Raw genomic sequence first — 15,802 nt, forward strand, 5'->3', positions numbered from 1 at the left:
AGTTCACAAGCAACCTTCTCCTCAAGATCTAAGTGTAAAAGATCATTTGAGGACAATACGGCATGATTTAGTTAATCATTGCCCAATACCACATTTGAAGACATGTTAAAAAGCATTGACATGCTAAGTTGTTGAAACTTCCGTGATTAGTAAGAATCAGGAAGAGCCCTATGATTGATGTAAAGATCAGGGGGAGGTGCAAACTTCAGGGGGAGTCTAGCACATACATACATGTCACTATCAAATGTGAAGGGTGCGTTGTACTCTTTTTCTCCTACGATCAAGGTTCAGTTTTTCTCCCATAGGGTTTTTGTGACTTGACGAGGTTTTTGACGAGGCAACAGATCAGCATCATCGGCATATCAGCGCGCGGCACAAGGAGGAGTGTTCTAGGATATTCTCTATGTGTGTCTTGGCCTTATGCCAATAGGATATGTAGTTAGACTAGATCTATGTATTCATATCCTTACCATATTGGTATTGTGTAATTCCCTGTATAAATGGCTCCAATCAATGAATAAGATGACTCTCTTGCTATCTCTTTGTCTCTACACTTTATTTTTCATCACTTGTGAAATATTGTCTACTTACAGAGTTGCAGGGTAACAATTAGATGACTAAACTAATTTCAGTTTTGTTGACAAAGGTTCTCAGAAACTGATCTAGAATATGATCGATTCCGGTGAGAATCTGAAAGAATTATGAGGCAGATGAGGAATGTGAAAGATTGGTAGTCACTACTTAATACCATTTCTCAATAATTTTACAGCAGTCTTTCTGTGATTGATATTTTTGATTGGGAATATTGGCAGTTTGCAACTTTGCACCAACCATTCTTCCAATGTAGACCACCTATTTGTCAGTAAATGCATGTTCTGGGTTAGCATCTGCCTGCAGCCTCTCTCCCAGTCTCCCTCTGGCACTGAATGACTTGTCCACATTTGTTCTTCTCAATTCTCATTACCCTTCTTTTTCACCCTTTCCTCTCTTTAATTTGGCACCAATTTTTTGTCCTTTCAAAACTCAAATTCCTTCCTCCTGGTACTTAGCTCCTTTCACCTTTCAGCGCTAAAAGCCTGAAGCACCTCCAAAACCATGTTGCTTAATGTTCCTATCCTCAAATGGTCACAAACCCAAGTTGCTAGAAACAATTTTTAATGGCATCTTCAACTTCATATCCAGATATCCTAAGGGCAATCAAGTTAGTTTGTCTAGCTACTTGTCTTCATCTTCATAGCTCTCAATCTTTTGTGGTCCTTCTGCATATTGCAAATGAATAAACCCAAGAAGGGTTTGTGTCAAGAAGGATAAGAGCTTTAAATTCTTTGCTTCCAAAGTATGCCTCAAATGGAACCACCCATTTTTTTTTTGGGTTCCCATAGGCTTAGAGATGGTGAATTGGTGCTAAGCTAAGGTTCTGTTTAGATATAGCAGATACTTTTGGAGCCTAAAAAGAGGACAACTCTGTCCAGTAAATTAGTAAAGAGAAAAGCATGCATGATCTATACCTTACCCAACTTTCGGTGAAAAAAAGACACCAATGAAGCAAAGTTAGAACGTCAAAATTCTGAGGATTTATTCCTCAACAGTATAGATGTTGTTATTCTTGTGTGTTATCACTTTCATATTCTTCATAGTAGAGTCAAGCACAGATTGACAGATAGTAGCTAGGAATCTTATGCAAATGGGATTTTTGAGGTTATATGGACTGATGGTGATGGCGAGGATAATTCAATTTGAATATATACTTGAGAATCCTATCGAAAAAACTTGGTCGATTTTCAGGGAATTTTTGTCACCTATTGCAGAGGCCACTGACTAGTGTGATGTATTGGTGCAGAAGAAATATGAGAATCCTATCGAAAACTTGCTCAACTTTCAGGGAATTTTTATCACATATTGCAGAGGCCACTGACTTGTTCTGTATATTGGTCCAGAAAAATATGATGATTTCTGTTTCATATTTTATTGCGTCAAAAATAAAATCAAACCGCAAACTATCTACTGAATACCTCTCTGTTCATTTATTTTCCTTTCACAGGAAACAATGAAAAAACAAGCATCGCCGTCTGTGGGAATCGAACCCACGACCACGTGGTTAAAAGCCACGCGCTCTACCAGCTGAGCTAAGACGGCTTCTTGAGCAATAAAAGAATCAAAATAAATATATTCAATAGGTATTCTAATTACAATAAGACAGTACAGGTAGCTCAGCTAAGGCTAGGTCTACTGGTTTATGGAGAAAGATAAAGCCACACAGATCTCTCCCGCATAAGTTTTGTCTTGAATAACAACTCTATACTTGGCGCTGCGAAGTTCAGCCTTCCCTGTGTCCATGCCAGAAGCTATCAAATCCTTCACATAAATTCTGCACACAATACAGAAATGTGACATGAAAACATGTTCATGGAAGTTTTAGAGGTCTAGCCGTCAAATGCTATGTATAGTAGGTGTAGATTTACGCAGAATACTTACGTAGATTGTCCAACAAATACATCGTGCTCCAAGATCTTATGCGTGTTCATGATACGAAAATGAAGCATGTACTTGTGATCTTCCCCACCCGGATATTCTGCCTTCAATTTAAATGTTTCATTCCACACTGGTTTCGTTCCTTTTCCTGCATTTCAGTAACATTTCACAGATTAAACCAAATGATGTGTTTGTGCATCTACTTATGGTGATCGACGTTGCGCAACTGCTAACCTTTAGCCACGCAGCTTGTTTGCTTCTGATTTCCATATTCGATCACAACGTATGTGTTCATCTTCACTGCAAATCAATTTCATGTATATGTGATCTCAAACAAAGAGTTAATAAACAAATGTATGCACGAAACTAAGCAAAAGAATGTCAAGTAATTATCTACCAGCAAAATCCATGTCTTTGAGGCCTCTGGCTTCAATCAGCTTCACCTCCAGCACACCAGCTCGATCTCCCATCTCTATCTCTCCAAATTCTCTCTTTGATATTAGGAACATATATATCAAACTGAAACTAGTTCAACGCTTTTGTTTATGCAGAATGGAATTAAGTCTTGGTCGTCTCGATCATGCAACTGGTGTTATAATATATACACAAGGAACTACGTCAGAAACTTCTACCTTCTAATTTGTTCTTATCTAGCTGTTTTCGGTTTATGTACGTTAGAAACTTCCACTGTGTAATTCGTTCTGGTTTTGAATATTGTTGTCAACGAGAAGAATTTCATAGCAACAAGAGGGTATTTTCCCCTTGGCTCAATTTCGATGATGCATTTTTGCACCTCATGTATATTCGGAAAGTAATTAATCAAATTGCTGATGCCTAGGCTCACGTTAGGCTCTGTTCTTGTGCTATAAACTTGGTTAGATTGCCTCAGGCACCTATTTTATTTTTAACCTTGTACAGTAAATTGGACTCGTTCTTCCCAGGTTTCATCTAAAGAAACGAACCTTAGATTTCCAATCGTCATCGTGATCTAGCTAGCTGTCTACCTACTTGAAGGCGATTTGGTTAGAACATGTCCAATTTAGATAGAGATTAGTACTAATCTTCTATACGCTAATAGAACATAAACTAAAATGCTTAATTTCCAAACACGTCTTGTGGCCTTCATGCAACTTGTAATTGACTTGGAATTTAACTAATTCAGTTAGCTGGTCAATGAAGAAATATATAATTAGTTAGACGCCTTAATAGTTTAAGGATGCTTGTAAATGTGTCTTAATTAATTTCTCAGGAAATGACAGGGAGCTCTATCTAACCCTCATTGGGAATTAAGGTCGTATAGATGCATGCATGAAGATCGATGACACCAAAGTTGCCTTCGATCTTGTTTGAACTTTCGATCTGCGTCATGCTTCATCATGGCTTATCAAACAACTTAGCTACATTGAGAATAGGTTATGCTTAACCTAGTTCGAATTCCTGGCTTCGTCCCTATTTGGTCGGGTTATGTTTTGTGTATTCATCTTTGATCAACGGAGAGGAGGGTAGCTTGGATAATTTGATCCATTAAACAGTGAAGAGAAGAATAAAGGGATTGAGTGCATGAAAACTAAAATGGAATGTCAATGAGGCCAGCCATTACTTCTGTATTTCAAACGAGTACCAGTATTTGATGTCTCATAATTCTGGTGAAAGAAAGAAAAGTTAAGACTAAGACTTCTCAAACTTGAAACGGGATGGGCTATATATACATCGACGGTGAAGTTTAACAAGGCCACACACGTTACAAAGGAAACCAAAAATACTCGGTGAGCTTAATCACACTTCTGAGTTCAGATATCCTGGTCGTCTTTCCACATTTTTTTTTTTTTCAAGTGACCAGAAAACATGTGTGAGGTAGGCTCCATTACATTCATGATTCATCTATACACAATCACTGCATACTTGCTACTCGGAACAATCTTGGGTATGTACAATTTAAACTCTCATGCCTTGACATAACGCCTTCCCTAAACCTGTACTTCAAGCAATAACCGTGGCATGGAAACTTCTCCTGTCAAGCAAAAAGTGGGTTTGCAGAAGGTCTTGGATAATTAACAGTTACTCTATTGGGAGCATCATTGGCGCTGCTTCTCTTAGGAAGTCCATTACTAGTTGCATGGTGCTCTTTCTGACCACCTTTGGGCATGTCCTTTGTAGTGTCCTGAAGCTGCTCCAGTGTAGTTACCACTTCATTCATGTCTGGTCTGTACTTAGGATCAGTAGAAAGACATTGAAGTGCTAGGCTGGCAGCCTTTTGGGCACGATTGAGTGAGTATTGGCCTTCAAGTCGAGGATCTATAACACGTAAAACTCGCCTTTTGTTGGTCAGGTATGGTTTTGCCCATTCTACCAGGTTGTGTTCACCAGCTGGCCTGTTTCTATCTATAGCTCGTCGTCCAGATAACATTTCTAGAAGAACAACTCCAAAGCCGTATATGTCACTCTTGGCAGTAAGATGACCTGTCAAAGCAAATTAAATGCAATTAGTGATGACTGATGAGCACTAACTGTAGCTCTTTCCTATAACATAGACAGCCACATCCCATCATATGCCAAAAAGTCAAAAAATGATAAATTGGTTTTTACTTTTTGAGCATGCATATTTTCACACAAAAGTATCCCTTATAGGCTTATATAATGAAACAGAGAAAACTGGGCATCAGATAATACTTCATTGGAAGCAACTACTGGAAATTTTAAGGTCGATAATGTAGGAATTTAATCGAGTGCAATAAACTAGAACTTCATGAATTTAAAGGACTACTGTCCTTGTAAATTTCTTAAACAGAATGAGGGAGAACTTTCAATTACATGGAACAAAATAGTCATTAGCTCTGTAAGATTACGTACTGAAATATCATCTAAAAGATAAAGAGAGAATGGCTTGATTCAAAGAGCCAAAGATAAAACAAGATAAAGTTTTAAAGTAGTACCTGTGGCTAGGTACTCAGGAGCAGCATATCCTTGGGTTCCTATGACCCTAGTAGAGACATGGCTTTTGTCGCCAGTTGGTCCATCCCTCGCCAGCCCAAAATCAGCCAGTTTCGCATTGTAGTTCTGAAACAAAACAAGGATTGAATGAACCCTGAAACTTAGCAGATCCAACCATATTAAAATCGTGTTAAATCTAGATTGAAATGTGCCAATGAGTTACCTACCGAGTCAAGCAAAATATTGCCAGACTTGAAATCACGATGTATGACTTGTTGTTCAGCATTGTGCAGAAAGGCAAGTCCCTTTGCAGAACCAAGGGCAATTTTCATTCGCAGGGTCCAAGAAAGAGGCTGAAAGTGAGTACTTCCTATTGAAACAGTAACCAATTCTTCAATAAAAAGGACATTGCATACAAAAAACAGTAAACTTTCTAGGAAGGAAACTCTGAAAGGTTCAAAAATGATTGTCATTTGCCACTATAGAGGATGCTAGGAACTCACTCCTGAATAGATGATTTTCCATGCTGCCCTTAGGCATGAACTCATACACCAGGAGCCGGTGCTCATCTTCTAAGCAATAACCAATCAATTTCACAAGATTAGGATGCTGTAGCTGTCCAAGATAGTTGATTTCTGTCTGTACGTCCAAAAACCTTAAATTAATTACTCCACTAATGCTCCAAAAACCATACCAATCATAAATACACAATGTTGCAAAGCAAATTTTTCCTGATCTTATGACTTTCAACTTCAAACAATATGAACATGAACTTATAAAACATAGTTCCTTATGCCCAGGAAAAGGAAAACAATGTACATAATTCCTGCCATAAATACTAATGAGGAAGAATAGGAGGTAGTTCCACTCACCAACCATTCCTTATGGCCCTGGAAACCATCTGGGGTGAGTCTCTTCACAGCAATTACCATGCCAGACCCAGCTTTGGTAGCTATAAGCGTACTCTCGTCAATCCAACCTTTGAAAACGGAACCAAAACCGCCTTCTCCTAGTACACTATCGGGACGGAAGTTTCTTGTAGCATTTTTGAGCTCAGTGAAGCTGATGCTGTTCAAATTGCAGGATTGCAAAATCTCCCCTTCACTCCGAGGAGTTGTAGGCATGGAGCTCGATGAGGCCTTGCCACTTGAACCATCCCTACTCGCACTTCTAGAATTGTATCCTACAGAAAAACAATTGAACATTCACCAAAGACTCGGTCAAAGATGAAAACATGCTAAACTTACTATCACTAATTCAATTCAGTTCATCACTTAAACAAATTTCCAAAGCAAAACCTTGAATCTATCATGGAGTTACCAGTTTGATATTACAACCAAGTATACAACACAGAGGAAAGTGATCTTAAATTCCTAATCACTATGGAAGTAGCCAATTTATAGCCTTAGCAACTAAATCAAATCAAGCTTGAAAGTCCTAGCAATCAAAACCTAATAAAGTAGCTCTATAATAACACACCATTCAGGAACTAAAGATTCAGTCCTTTCTGAGTAAAGCATAAAGCTCTTTTAAAAAGAACAACAACAATACCTGTATTAGAAGGACTTACAGACTTGATCTTGTTACTCCAGCAAATCCCCATCAAAGCAAAACTTTCTCAGTTCACTCAAACAGAAGTTCACAAACTAAACTAAACTAAACTAAATCTTGACTTGAATAAAACCCAAATCAAGACCTCTGAAAAAAACAGAGAGATCTTCTGCCAGAGTGAGATTTTGTTTTCTTGCTTTACAGGGATCCTAGCTACCCATGGTTAACACCAAATGATTTGCTTTTTGGGTTCTTTCTCTATTTTTCTTTGTTGGGTTTGGATTTTTTTGAATGAGAAGCTAAGCTAGCTAGCGAAAAGTTGAGGAAAAACTAGAAAAGGGTGTTGTGTGCCTCTGCCATTGGAGCTTCCTGCAGGTTGCCTTTTTAGACCTTCGGGAAGGACAGAGGTATAGTCGGTTGACTTGCTTTCTAGCTTCTTGTCTTTTGCTCCAGCTAACCACACACTAGTGTCATTTATAATTTGGAATATCATTTTTGAACAGTTGGAGATTTGTTGTTATTGAATTTGTCATATTTCTGATAGAATTTTCTCATGTTACTGAAGTAACTGGACTGTTAATTTGTTAGAATGTTGCTGGGATATTCGAAATTCTATGTTCTTGACCAGTAGGTACTGCTAGTGCACAAACATAAATGTGTAACCAGACAACCAGTAATGGACACAGGAATGAATCTTTCAGTTATTGAAAAACGAATAGAGAGTTGTTTACTGTGAAAGAATGATGAATCATAGAATTTATATTAAGATCCAAAAACTGAAAACATATTTGAAGCATGAGGAGAAACAAACCGGCATCACAAGTAGATATGTGTTACTATTTGTAAGAGTTTGTGAGGTGAATGATCAAGGTGACCAATTGACAGCTTTCGAATCATTAGTGTAGAATGTAGATATGACAACTCAAAGATGCAAAAAATAAAAATAAAGTAAAAAAATCGCGATCAATAAATGTACTAGCCAATGAACCATGATATGAATGCTAGGGTTGTGTGACCACATGATTTCTATTATTGTACAAGATGTATGTTGTGTGGCACTAAAGCATACATAAATTTAGATGAAACGTCGCATTTAGTGAAAATGTAGTTAAGCTTGAAGCAATGTTAGTGTTATACACGTTAATGTCATGGGCATTGCAAATAAATCACATTATCCTTAATTTTGGACCACTAATAATTCAGCTCACAGACATGATACTCTTACCTCAATCTCATTAGGCTTAAGATTTTAGTAAGTTGTTCTAGCTAGTTGCACTTTTACTGTTATGAATGAAATAGTAATTGGCTTTTTAAAATAGAGGCGGCGGTATTGGGCCTAACCTCAAAGAAAATAATTATGCACCTCATGGTCATTTCTTACTTGTCACATGTTTGTTGGATTCTCATTCATTATTAACCAATTTCTGTCGATTCCATATTTTTTTATAAGAAATGATTAGTCGTAATTTAGCTCAGCAGTATTTGGTGATTTAGTTACACCTTAGTTTGTCAAAGGAATTGGTTTCTGACCATTTCTTAGTCTAATCTGTATGTTTGTTTATCAAATGGGGTCTCATTTCTTTCATTTAGATATAGGGAAGGAAGTTTCTGTGGATTGTGAGAAGACTCATTCGTATATAGAACGAGTTGAATTGTTAAGCTTTTCTTCGTTTCCAAATTTTCAATAATAGAATATAATTATCAATGATTGCTTCAAACTCGATTACCTATATGATGGATTCTTTTGGGGAATAATTCAGTGTCGTTGTTACTTGGAAAGTTCCTTATGGAAATCTAGATCTTCTTATCAAGGTATACTTTTCATCAAGCTTTAAATCTTAATATATATATATATAGTTAAATTACTAATGATACGTTTAATGAAGAAAAAAACAATTTTAAATCAGAGACAATTAGAATGAAAGAAGTCATGAATTTAAGACAACTAGAATGAATTATAAAAGGGGAATGATTTTAAACTTTAAAGTCATATTCCCTCTTGATTATCAAAGTAAAGGGTTATTCCTGAATCAATCTCTGATAATGAGGTGGAACCTACACACATTTTGATTCCTGAATCATTCTTATTCTTTTATATGTTGGTAAATGCATGAATTGTTATATCCATAATCACTCCCTCTCATTATAAGAAAATAAACGTGTCTAGTCTTATTGTCTCATATTAACAATTTTAAAATGATTAAAAATAAAACATATCAGTCCTTATCCTCTTCATCTCATCTTCTAAGATTACATTATATTTTCTAACAATTTTGCAGTTGATGCTTATGATTTCTAACTATTGACGCGTATAATCTCATTTAAATCTTTTACATATCTAGTGAGAAGACTCGGTGGTTCTGTGTCCTACGGTCCTACCGAAAGGAGGCACGTTCGACTTTGAATGTGACCACACCAAGTCTAGTTGTAGTTAGATAGCCATTTGCTCTTGTTATAAACATTTTCCTTATAACATAAGTAGCAATTGTCATTCTCATTCGTCACGTCCTAAATAATAGAAGCAATGACGCCTCTATTAGGTCTCTCCCGGCCCTCGTAAATTTTGGAAGGTATCAATGTCTCCATCATGTCGGAAACCACCACATGATACACAACAAGTCTCTCAAATATCAATGACTTCCCCCGTCGTGGACGGCAACACCCCACACATTATCTTCCACCACATTTCGAAAGCCATCGTCAAAATAATTTTAAGATGATAAACTTGTTTAAGAATAAGCAGTTCATGTGATTTGTGGAATGAGTTTAATGTTTTAATTTGGATTAAATTCAGTTTACCCCGTCAACTTTAGGTCGATCATCATGTTAGTCATTTTTCTTTCAATTTCATCAAAAACACCCCTCAACTCTTAATTTTCATCAGCCGCGCATGTCCAAACTTCCAATCTCCATCCAACTGTCAAGTGATGACTTGATATCAAGAAGAAAGAAAAAAGGAAAAATAGACAAATTGCATTCAATCCCACCAAAATCATTAAGGTTAAGGTTAGGGGTTTGTGATTAGAACGAAGATGTATATCGATATGGGGGAAAAATGGTCCGAAAGGTAACTTTCAGAATTTGACTTTCTTCTTGATATCAAGTCATCACTTGATAGAGGAATTGGATGGAGATAAGAGGTTTGGACATGTGCAGCTGATGAAAATTGGGAGTTGAGGGGTGTTTTTGATGAAATTGAAAGAAGAAGGACTAACATGATGATCGACTTAAAGTTGATGGGGTAAACTGAAATTAGTCTTTTTAATTTCATTTGGCCGGTACTTGTTATGTTGCTCGAATATAAAATGCACGTTACAAATGTATTCTACAAATGACTATTTGATAAGTTATATAGATTGATGTTTTGATGTTAGTTTCCATATCATTACATAAGATTTAGGGTTTATATTAGTCTTTAACAACTCTATGGCCATGATAGTTTACTAGATATAGTGACACGTTTACTTATTTGTAATGAATAATAATCAAGTAAAATGAAAGAAGAAAGAATCAGTATCGATTCTAAATGGTATTCATAAACCCATGTTCTCTTTTTGTAATCAAATTCCTAAGTGTATCTAAGAGATGGTTCCTGATAAAGAGGTGAGACGTATGCCAATACTTATCCATGTACGTGATATTAAACACATGAAATACGTGTTAGTAAACACATGAAATACTTTTACGTAGAATCATTATGATTCATTTATGTGTTTCATTCTATTCCATTCTAAACAAGTATACATATCCTAGATTTCTAAAATCCGCGAGTGCACTATTAGAATTCGCATAAGTTTTCTCGTGTGATGGAGCTGAAATTTATTCAGCAATAACGTTCATCGTGACATGCATAGCACATGTACAATGGTTATGTTGCCAAACATAGCCTAAGAAACATTCAATTGTAGAGGATGTCCTCATTTTGGGCATACTGTAAGGCTCTGGGTCCAAATAATTACTAGCCCATTTAGTATTAAATGCCTAAAACTCATTATGGCCCATCTACTAAGGTCTTTGATGCAGAAGGCAATGGCAGACTGTGTTGACAGTGTTGTCATCCTAAATGTTTATTCTGTATTCAAAGGAAACAAACAAAACTCATGGTAGTCTCTCTTCTTCTTTTTTTCTTTTTTGTTTTTTTCTTTTTGATGAGTGTATATCTACTCTTAATTGGTTAAGGATTCATGAATTAGCTGGTATTCAGTTTTACATTAGGATTCTTCTTGTAATTCCTTGATTAATAAGGAATACCTTTACCAGAAGGATTCTTAGGTTTAATGATCACTATAAATAAAGGATGTTGGTACATGATTTCTCTACAACAAGACATTCAACCATATCCCGTAGATGGTGTCAAAAGCTAGAGTTGAGGAGAAGACCAATATTGCAGACTTGACGAACCAACTCACGTCTCTTGATTAAGTAGAATGTATGCCATATAGTTGTAATCGTGTGTGCGCACATATGTGAATATGATTTTGTAGATTGCTCATTCAATTTAAATTAACATGTGGTATTGGAGGTTTAGGTTTTCGTATGCAAAATTGTTCATGGTTAATCATAAGAAATATCATGAATGATTGATGTATGCAAAAACCTAATGCTCTGATACCACTTGTAAAATTAAAATGAATAAGTAATATATTCATAAGATTAGATTCAGTTAGAGCACAAACACATTTACAAGGTAATCATCTTAATGAACTAGAGCCACAATTACTTTAAGACATACATTTTTCTTGATCCCGAGACATACATGGTTGTCATCCCCGACTTGAAACTATTTCTCATATGTTTCTTTATTGTTCTTTGGCAAGAGATATTTTGGCAGTCGGCAGGTATTAATGTCACTTATACTGATTTCTTCTCTTGGATAACAAAATACTGCTTCTAAACCCCTGAGTTATGTCTACGATGGTAATTAGTTGCTACAATATTTGGTTTGCTGGAAACATTTTATTTTTTGGCAATGAACGAAAGACCCCTATTCAAACAGCTTTTGCTGCTATCTCTATGATTAGGAATAATAGTACCAATATCCATGTTTTGTTTTTTGGAGAGATATATACCAATATCCATGTTAAGCTGCCAAAAAGTACCAATGCTCTAATTAAATGGCATCATCCTCATTCTTCTTCATGAAACTAAATTATGATGGTGCTGTTTACAAGATCAACATGCTTCAGCAGTCTTTGTTATTAGAGATAGCCGATCAGGGCTAGGGCGGAGCCTGAAAATAATGACTTGGGGGCCAGACACAAAGCTCATATAGTTTGGGGGTGTCACATAGCAAAGTTTCCCTTGATGATAGTCTGTAAGGTCACTAAGGTGTAGGGTGTGAGCAAATGGTTAAGGGGGTGCCATGCCATGCACTCTTTGTAGCTCTGCGCTTCTGCCCCTAGTTGGGGTGGTCTAATGCTTTATGTGCCGAGGATTTTGCATTACGAGTCGTTGGTCTCATTTTTCTTTTGCAACTGTTTAGCATAAGTTTACGTAACTAGATCAAAGTTCCATTGCAGAATTCAACATAGGTTAAGGGGATATTCGATCAATTATTAGCGACACAGTTTTTGGCGACTGATTTCTCATATGTTTGGCGGGATGGAAACTTTGTTACAGATGCATTAGCAAGCCTCAATCATTATGTTCATATCGGAAGCTGGTCTAATGATGTTCCATCTCAAGTCTCCTCTGCAGTTATTTGTTCGATCTTCTAGACTTAGGATGTTGTACAAGTTATTCTTTGTAACTTTGATTTCTAGCGTAAAAACAAACTTATGAGATTTCATAATAAAAAGTTTCAATCATCATAGGTTCCACTATTTATTTCACATTAAAGATTACAAGGAATTGTTGGGGTTCGAATTTTGGAAAAGCAAAGAAAGGAACTATGTAGAACAGTGTTTACTGTTTAGATGAAGAAAAGGAGCGAATTTGTTGAAAGGGATCTGAGAGATGTTTCCGTTTCACCGAACCAAGTCGGTGAAAAAGTCTGAAACCCACTCAGGTAAAATTCACTCACTCACTCATTATCTTTTAACATCTTCCTTCCCCACACACCCCGATCCCTATACGAAATGTGCAGCTTTTTTCATTTGTATTTTTCTTGGATTTAACTGTAGTAAGTACCAAGTGCAATAAATAAAGCATTTTGCTTTGCTTGCAATTCCCTCCCTCTCTCTCTGGTTTCTCACCGCAGAAAACGTATAGGCTTTTTCCAGAGGTGGGATCAGCCAGAGAGTTCCCAGTGGGGGGAGATGAGATTAGAGTAGGGAAGAGGATCTGCCTCAGTTTTTACGATATCACGTCTCATCCCCCCTTTGATGGGTCACCTCAGCAAAACGATAAACAACTCAGCGACTTTCTGAACAGTGATTCTTCAAGATCTGCACAGTAAAATGTCGAGTAGCTCTCTTCTACTTTCTCAATATGATTGAAATGGAATCCAAGTGTTTTGATTTTCATGCTTGTTTTTCTTTAGGTCTGGTGCTTACTAGTTTGTGATCGACATCGTGTTAGTAAAATGTTTGAGTACTGGCAATATACCGGCATGACTACTTGACTAGAAGGAAGGCATGTGATTTGCACTTCATAGAAAGGCTAGGTATGTTCTTCATGCCAGAATTGGTATATGATGTGCTTCAATTAGTCTCTCATTGAGTTCATAGGAGAGTAGGAGATCATCGAGTGTTACTAGTTCGTCTTAAGTTGTGCATGAATTGTTTGGTTATCATTCTCGTATATTTCACAAGACAATTCACCGATGAAATTTTATGAAACTTTATTGAATTATTACCCATGATTGTTTCATCTATTATACAGAAACTTATGCTACATATTAGTTTAAGTCTTAATACAAACTAACTGAGTGTCTGAGTTCATCAAAACACATTTACGCACGACGGATTATAATTGAGAAAGATCGAGACGAAAAGATACTGAGATAGATACACGACATGATGTGTAATGAATTATTTTCTCTAGTGCTCATAATTGGATGAGACACTGAGATGAGGGTAAATAAAGGAGTTTGGTAGGAAGGGGAAAAGAAGAATGTGAGAATCGATGAGATGCTGCGGTAACTGTTGATTAGGGTTTTTCTTCTTCCCTCTCACTGGCACTATATATCGAACCGAAATGAGAGAGAGAGAGAGAGAGGGTGGTGGTGGCCTATACCCGGCCCAAATACGACGTAACGTATCACTGACAGCACTGACAGCACTGCCGAGGGGTTTTCTGAGCGGAGCAGAAGGTCGTGTCTCCATCACACTCGTCTTCTTGTGCCGCGAAACCCGGACTACACGTCCCCCCCCCCGCCCCCCACCTCCTCGGACCCCCCCCCCCCCCTTCCACCACCTTACCTCACTCTCCTCTAATCATCACCACCACCACCTCCGATCCTCTGCTCCGCCCCTTCCCTCCTCTGCCCTACCCTACGAGCTTTCATAGACCTTAAAAAGGGCCTCTGTCTCTTCTGTGATCGTGACCTACGTGGTTGGGAATCTGAGTTTTATTCATCCCTCCCCGATCGAGCTCGGAACCGACGGTCTGATTCAGAGCATGATTATCATTATCATTATTGCACCACACACCCAGTATCGTTATCATACAGAACAAGCTAGCGTTTATATATCTCCAAGTCCAATCCCAAGTTTACTAGTTATGGCATGATTGCATGTTTAGGATCGAGCTGGTCCCGTTGAAATGGAATAGCTAGTTTCTAATTGGTAAATTTTTGTTGTAGATTATTAGCCTTTATAAGTAAAGAAAGATGCTCTTGGCGTTTATATGGTTTGTTTGCTCTAGGGTTTTTGGAGGATCCCTGTCACGAAAGTGTATGTAGAGTTGAAAAAGCATTCGATCAAAAGTGAGATTAAAGTTCTTGGTGTTGTTTTATGATAATTCAAAAATTATACGAAAGAGACTAACGAATTTGAGAATTCACGAAAATGTATATAACTGATCGATACTCTTGTGATTAGTTATTCTTTCAATATTTTGAAGTTTTGGATCAATATCATTTCTTCCACAAACGTAAACAATCTTTTTTTTTAAAGATTCATCTTCTATTAGTCGCCTCAGAAGTTCTAAGATATAATTTTTTTATTTTTAAATAAATAAACTTATTATGATTCCAAGCAATATCTTTTATCTTGAAATGCTAGAGTAATAGTCAACCCCTTAAAAGAAAGGGAAAAATAAAAACAAAAAACCAGTAATTATGGTTCGTCCATTTGACAGGGCGTGACCTCAGAATGTAACCCAAAGAAACAATGGTCCCTTATGTATAAAAGACATTGTTCGGGTAAAGCGTCCGATCACCTAAACCCAATCGGGACACGTGCATGACATGACCCGCAACTCAATAATGCATAACAGGCCGTCGCAGCAATGGTGTTGAACCTGATTCCCCTGCCCTAGGTGGCATCATCTTCCTAACCCCAAATCCCTCCAAATTATACCCGTCCGGTTTGCTCAAGACCTAATCACGAACTAGAATTGTGCATAACTTGGAACAAATTATTTGGATCAAAATAACAAGAATGATCACAATTGTGACCTGGTCTCCTATTAACAGTAATCATGTTCACATGATTGGTTGTGATTAAAAAGATTATGCTAAAACAATTGCAAGTTGTTTAGTAGGAGAGTGTTACGAAAATGTCAAAGTGACCAAGCATTTGGCCCCAAAGCATAATGGCTCGTTCGTTGAATGATTACTTTTTTAGAAAACCTTAAAATGGTCTCGCATTTCTGATCGGATCAAGAAGGGATGTCCCGATTAAAAATGAGAAGATCAGAAAAAAAAATTGAGGGTTTTCATTCTTTATTCTATCTTTACATTTTC

The 15,802-nt window shown here is 37.1% G+C and overlaps 2 protein-coding genes and 1 non-coding gene across 3 annotated transcripts; all 3 read right to left on the minus strand.

Moving 5' to 3' along the window:
- Positions 1–2,006: 2,006 nt before the first annotated feature.
- Positions 2,007–3,046, minus strand: LOC101304887 (elicitor-responsive protein 1-like). The gene is made up of 4 exons (XM_004302729.1): positions 2,870–3,046; positions 2,707–2,772; positions 2,476–2,620; positions 2,007–2,368 (listed from the first exon to the last, which is right to left on the minus strand). Exons 1-4 carry the CDS (start codon positions 2,979–2,981, stop codon positions 2,227–2,229), a joined length of 465 nt encoding a protein of 154 aa, XP_004302777.1. The 5' UTR covers positions 2,982–3,046; the 3' UTR covers positions 2,007–2,226.
- On the minus strand, positions 2,064–2,136 carry TRNAK-UUU. The gene has a single exon. It is a non-coding gene; the product is annotated as a tRNA-Lys (tRNA).
- A 1,256-nt stretch (positions 3,047–4,302) lies between the features above and the next one.
- On the minus strand, positions 4,303–7,309 carry LOC101294478 (probable serine/threonine-protein kinase NAK-like). The gene is made up of 6 exons (XM_004302694.1): positions 6,955–7,309; positions 6,276–6,586; positions 5,907–6,042; positions 5,631–5,773; positions 5,406–5,529; positions 4,303–4,932 (listed from the first exon to the last, which is right to left on the minus strand). Exons 1-6 carry the CDS (start codon positions 7,004–7,006, stop codon positions 4,487–4,489), a joined length of 1,212 nt encoding a protein of 403 aa, XP_004302742.1. The 5' UTR covers positions 7,007–7,309; the 3' UTR covers positions 4,303–4,486.
- Positions 7,310–15,802: the final 8,493 nt, after the last annotated feature.

This window comes from Fragaria vesca, linkage group LG6, assembly GCF_000184155.1.
Source record: "Fragaria vesca subsp. vesca linkage group LG6, FraVesHawaii_1.0, whole genome shotgun sequence".
Classification (NCBI taxonomy): Eukaryota; Viridiplantae; Streptophyta; class Magnoliopsida; order Rosales; family Rosaceae; genus Fragaria; species Fragaria vesca.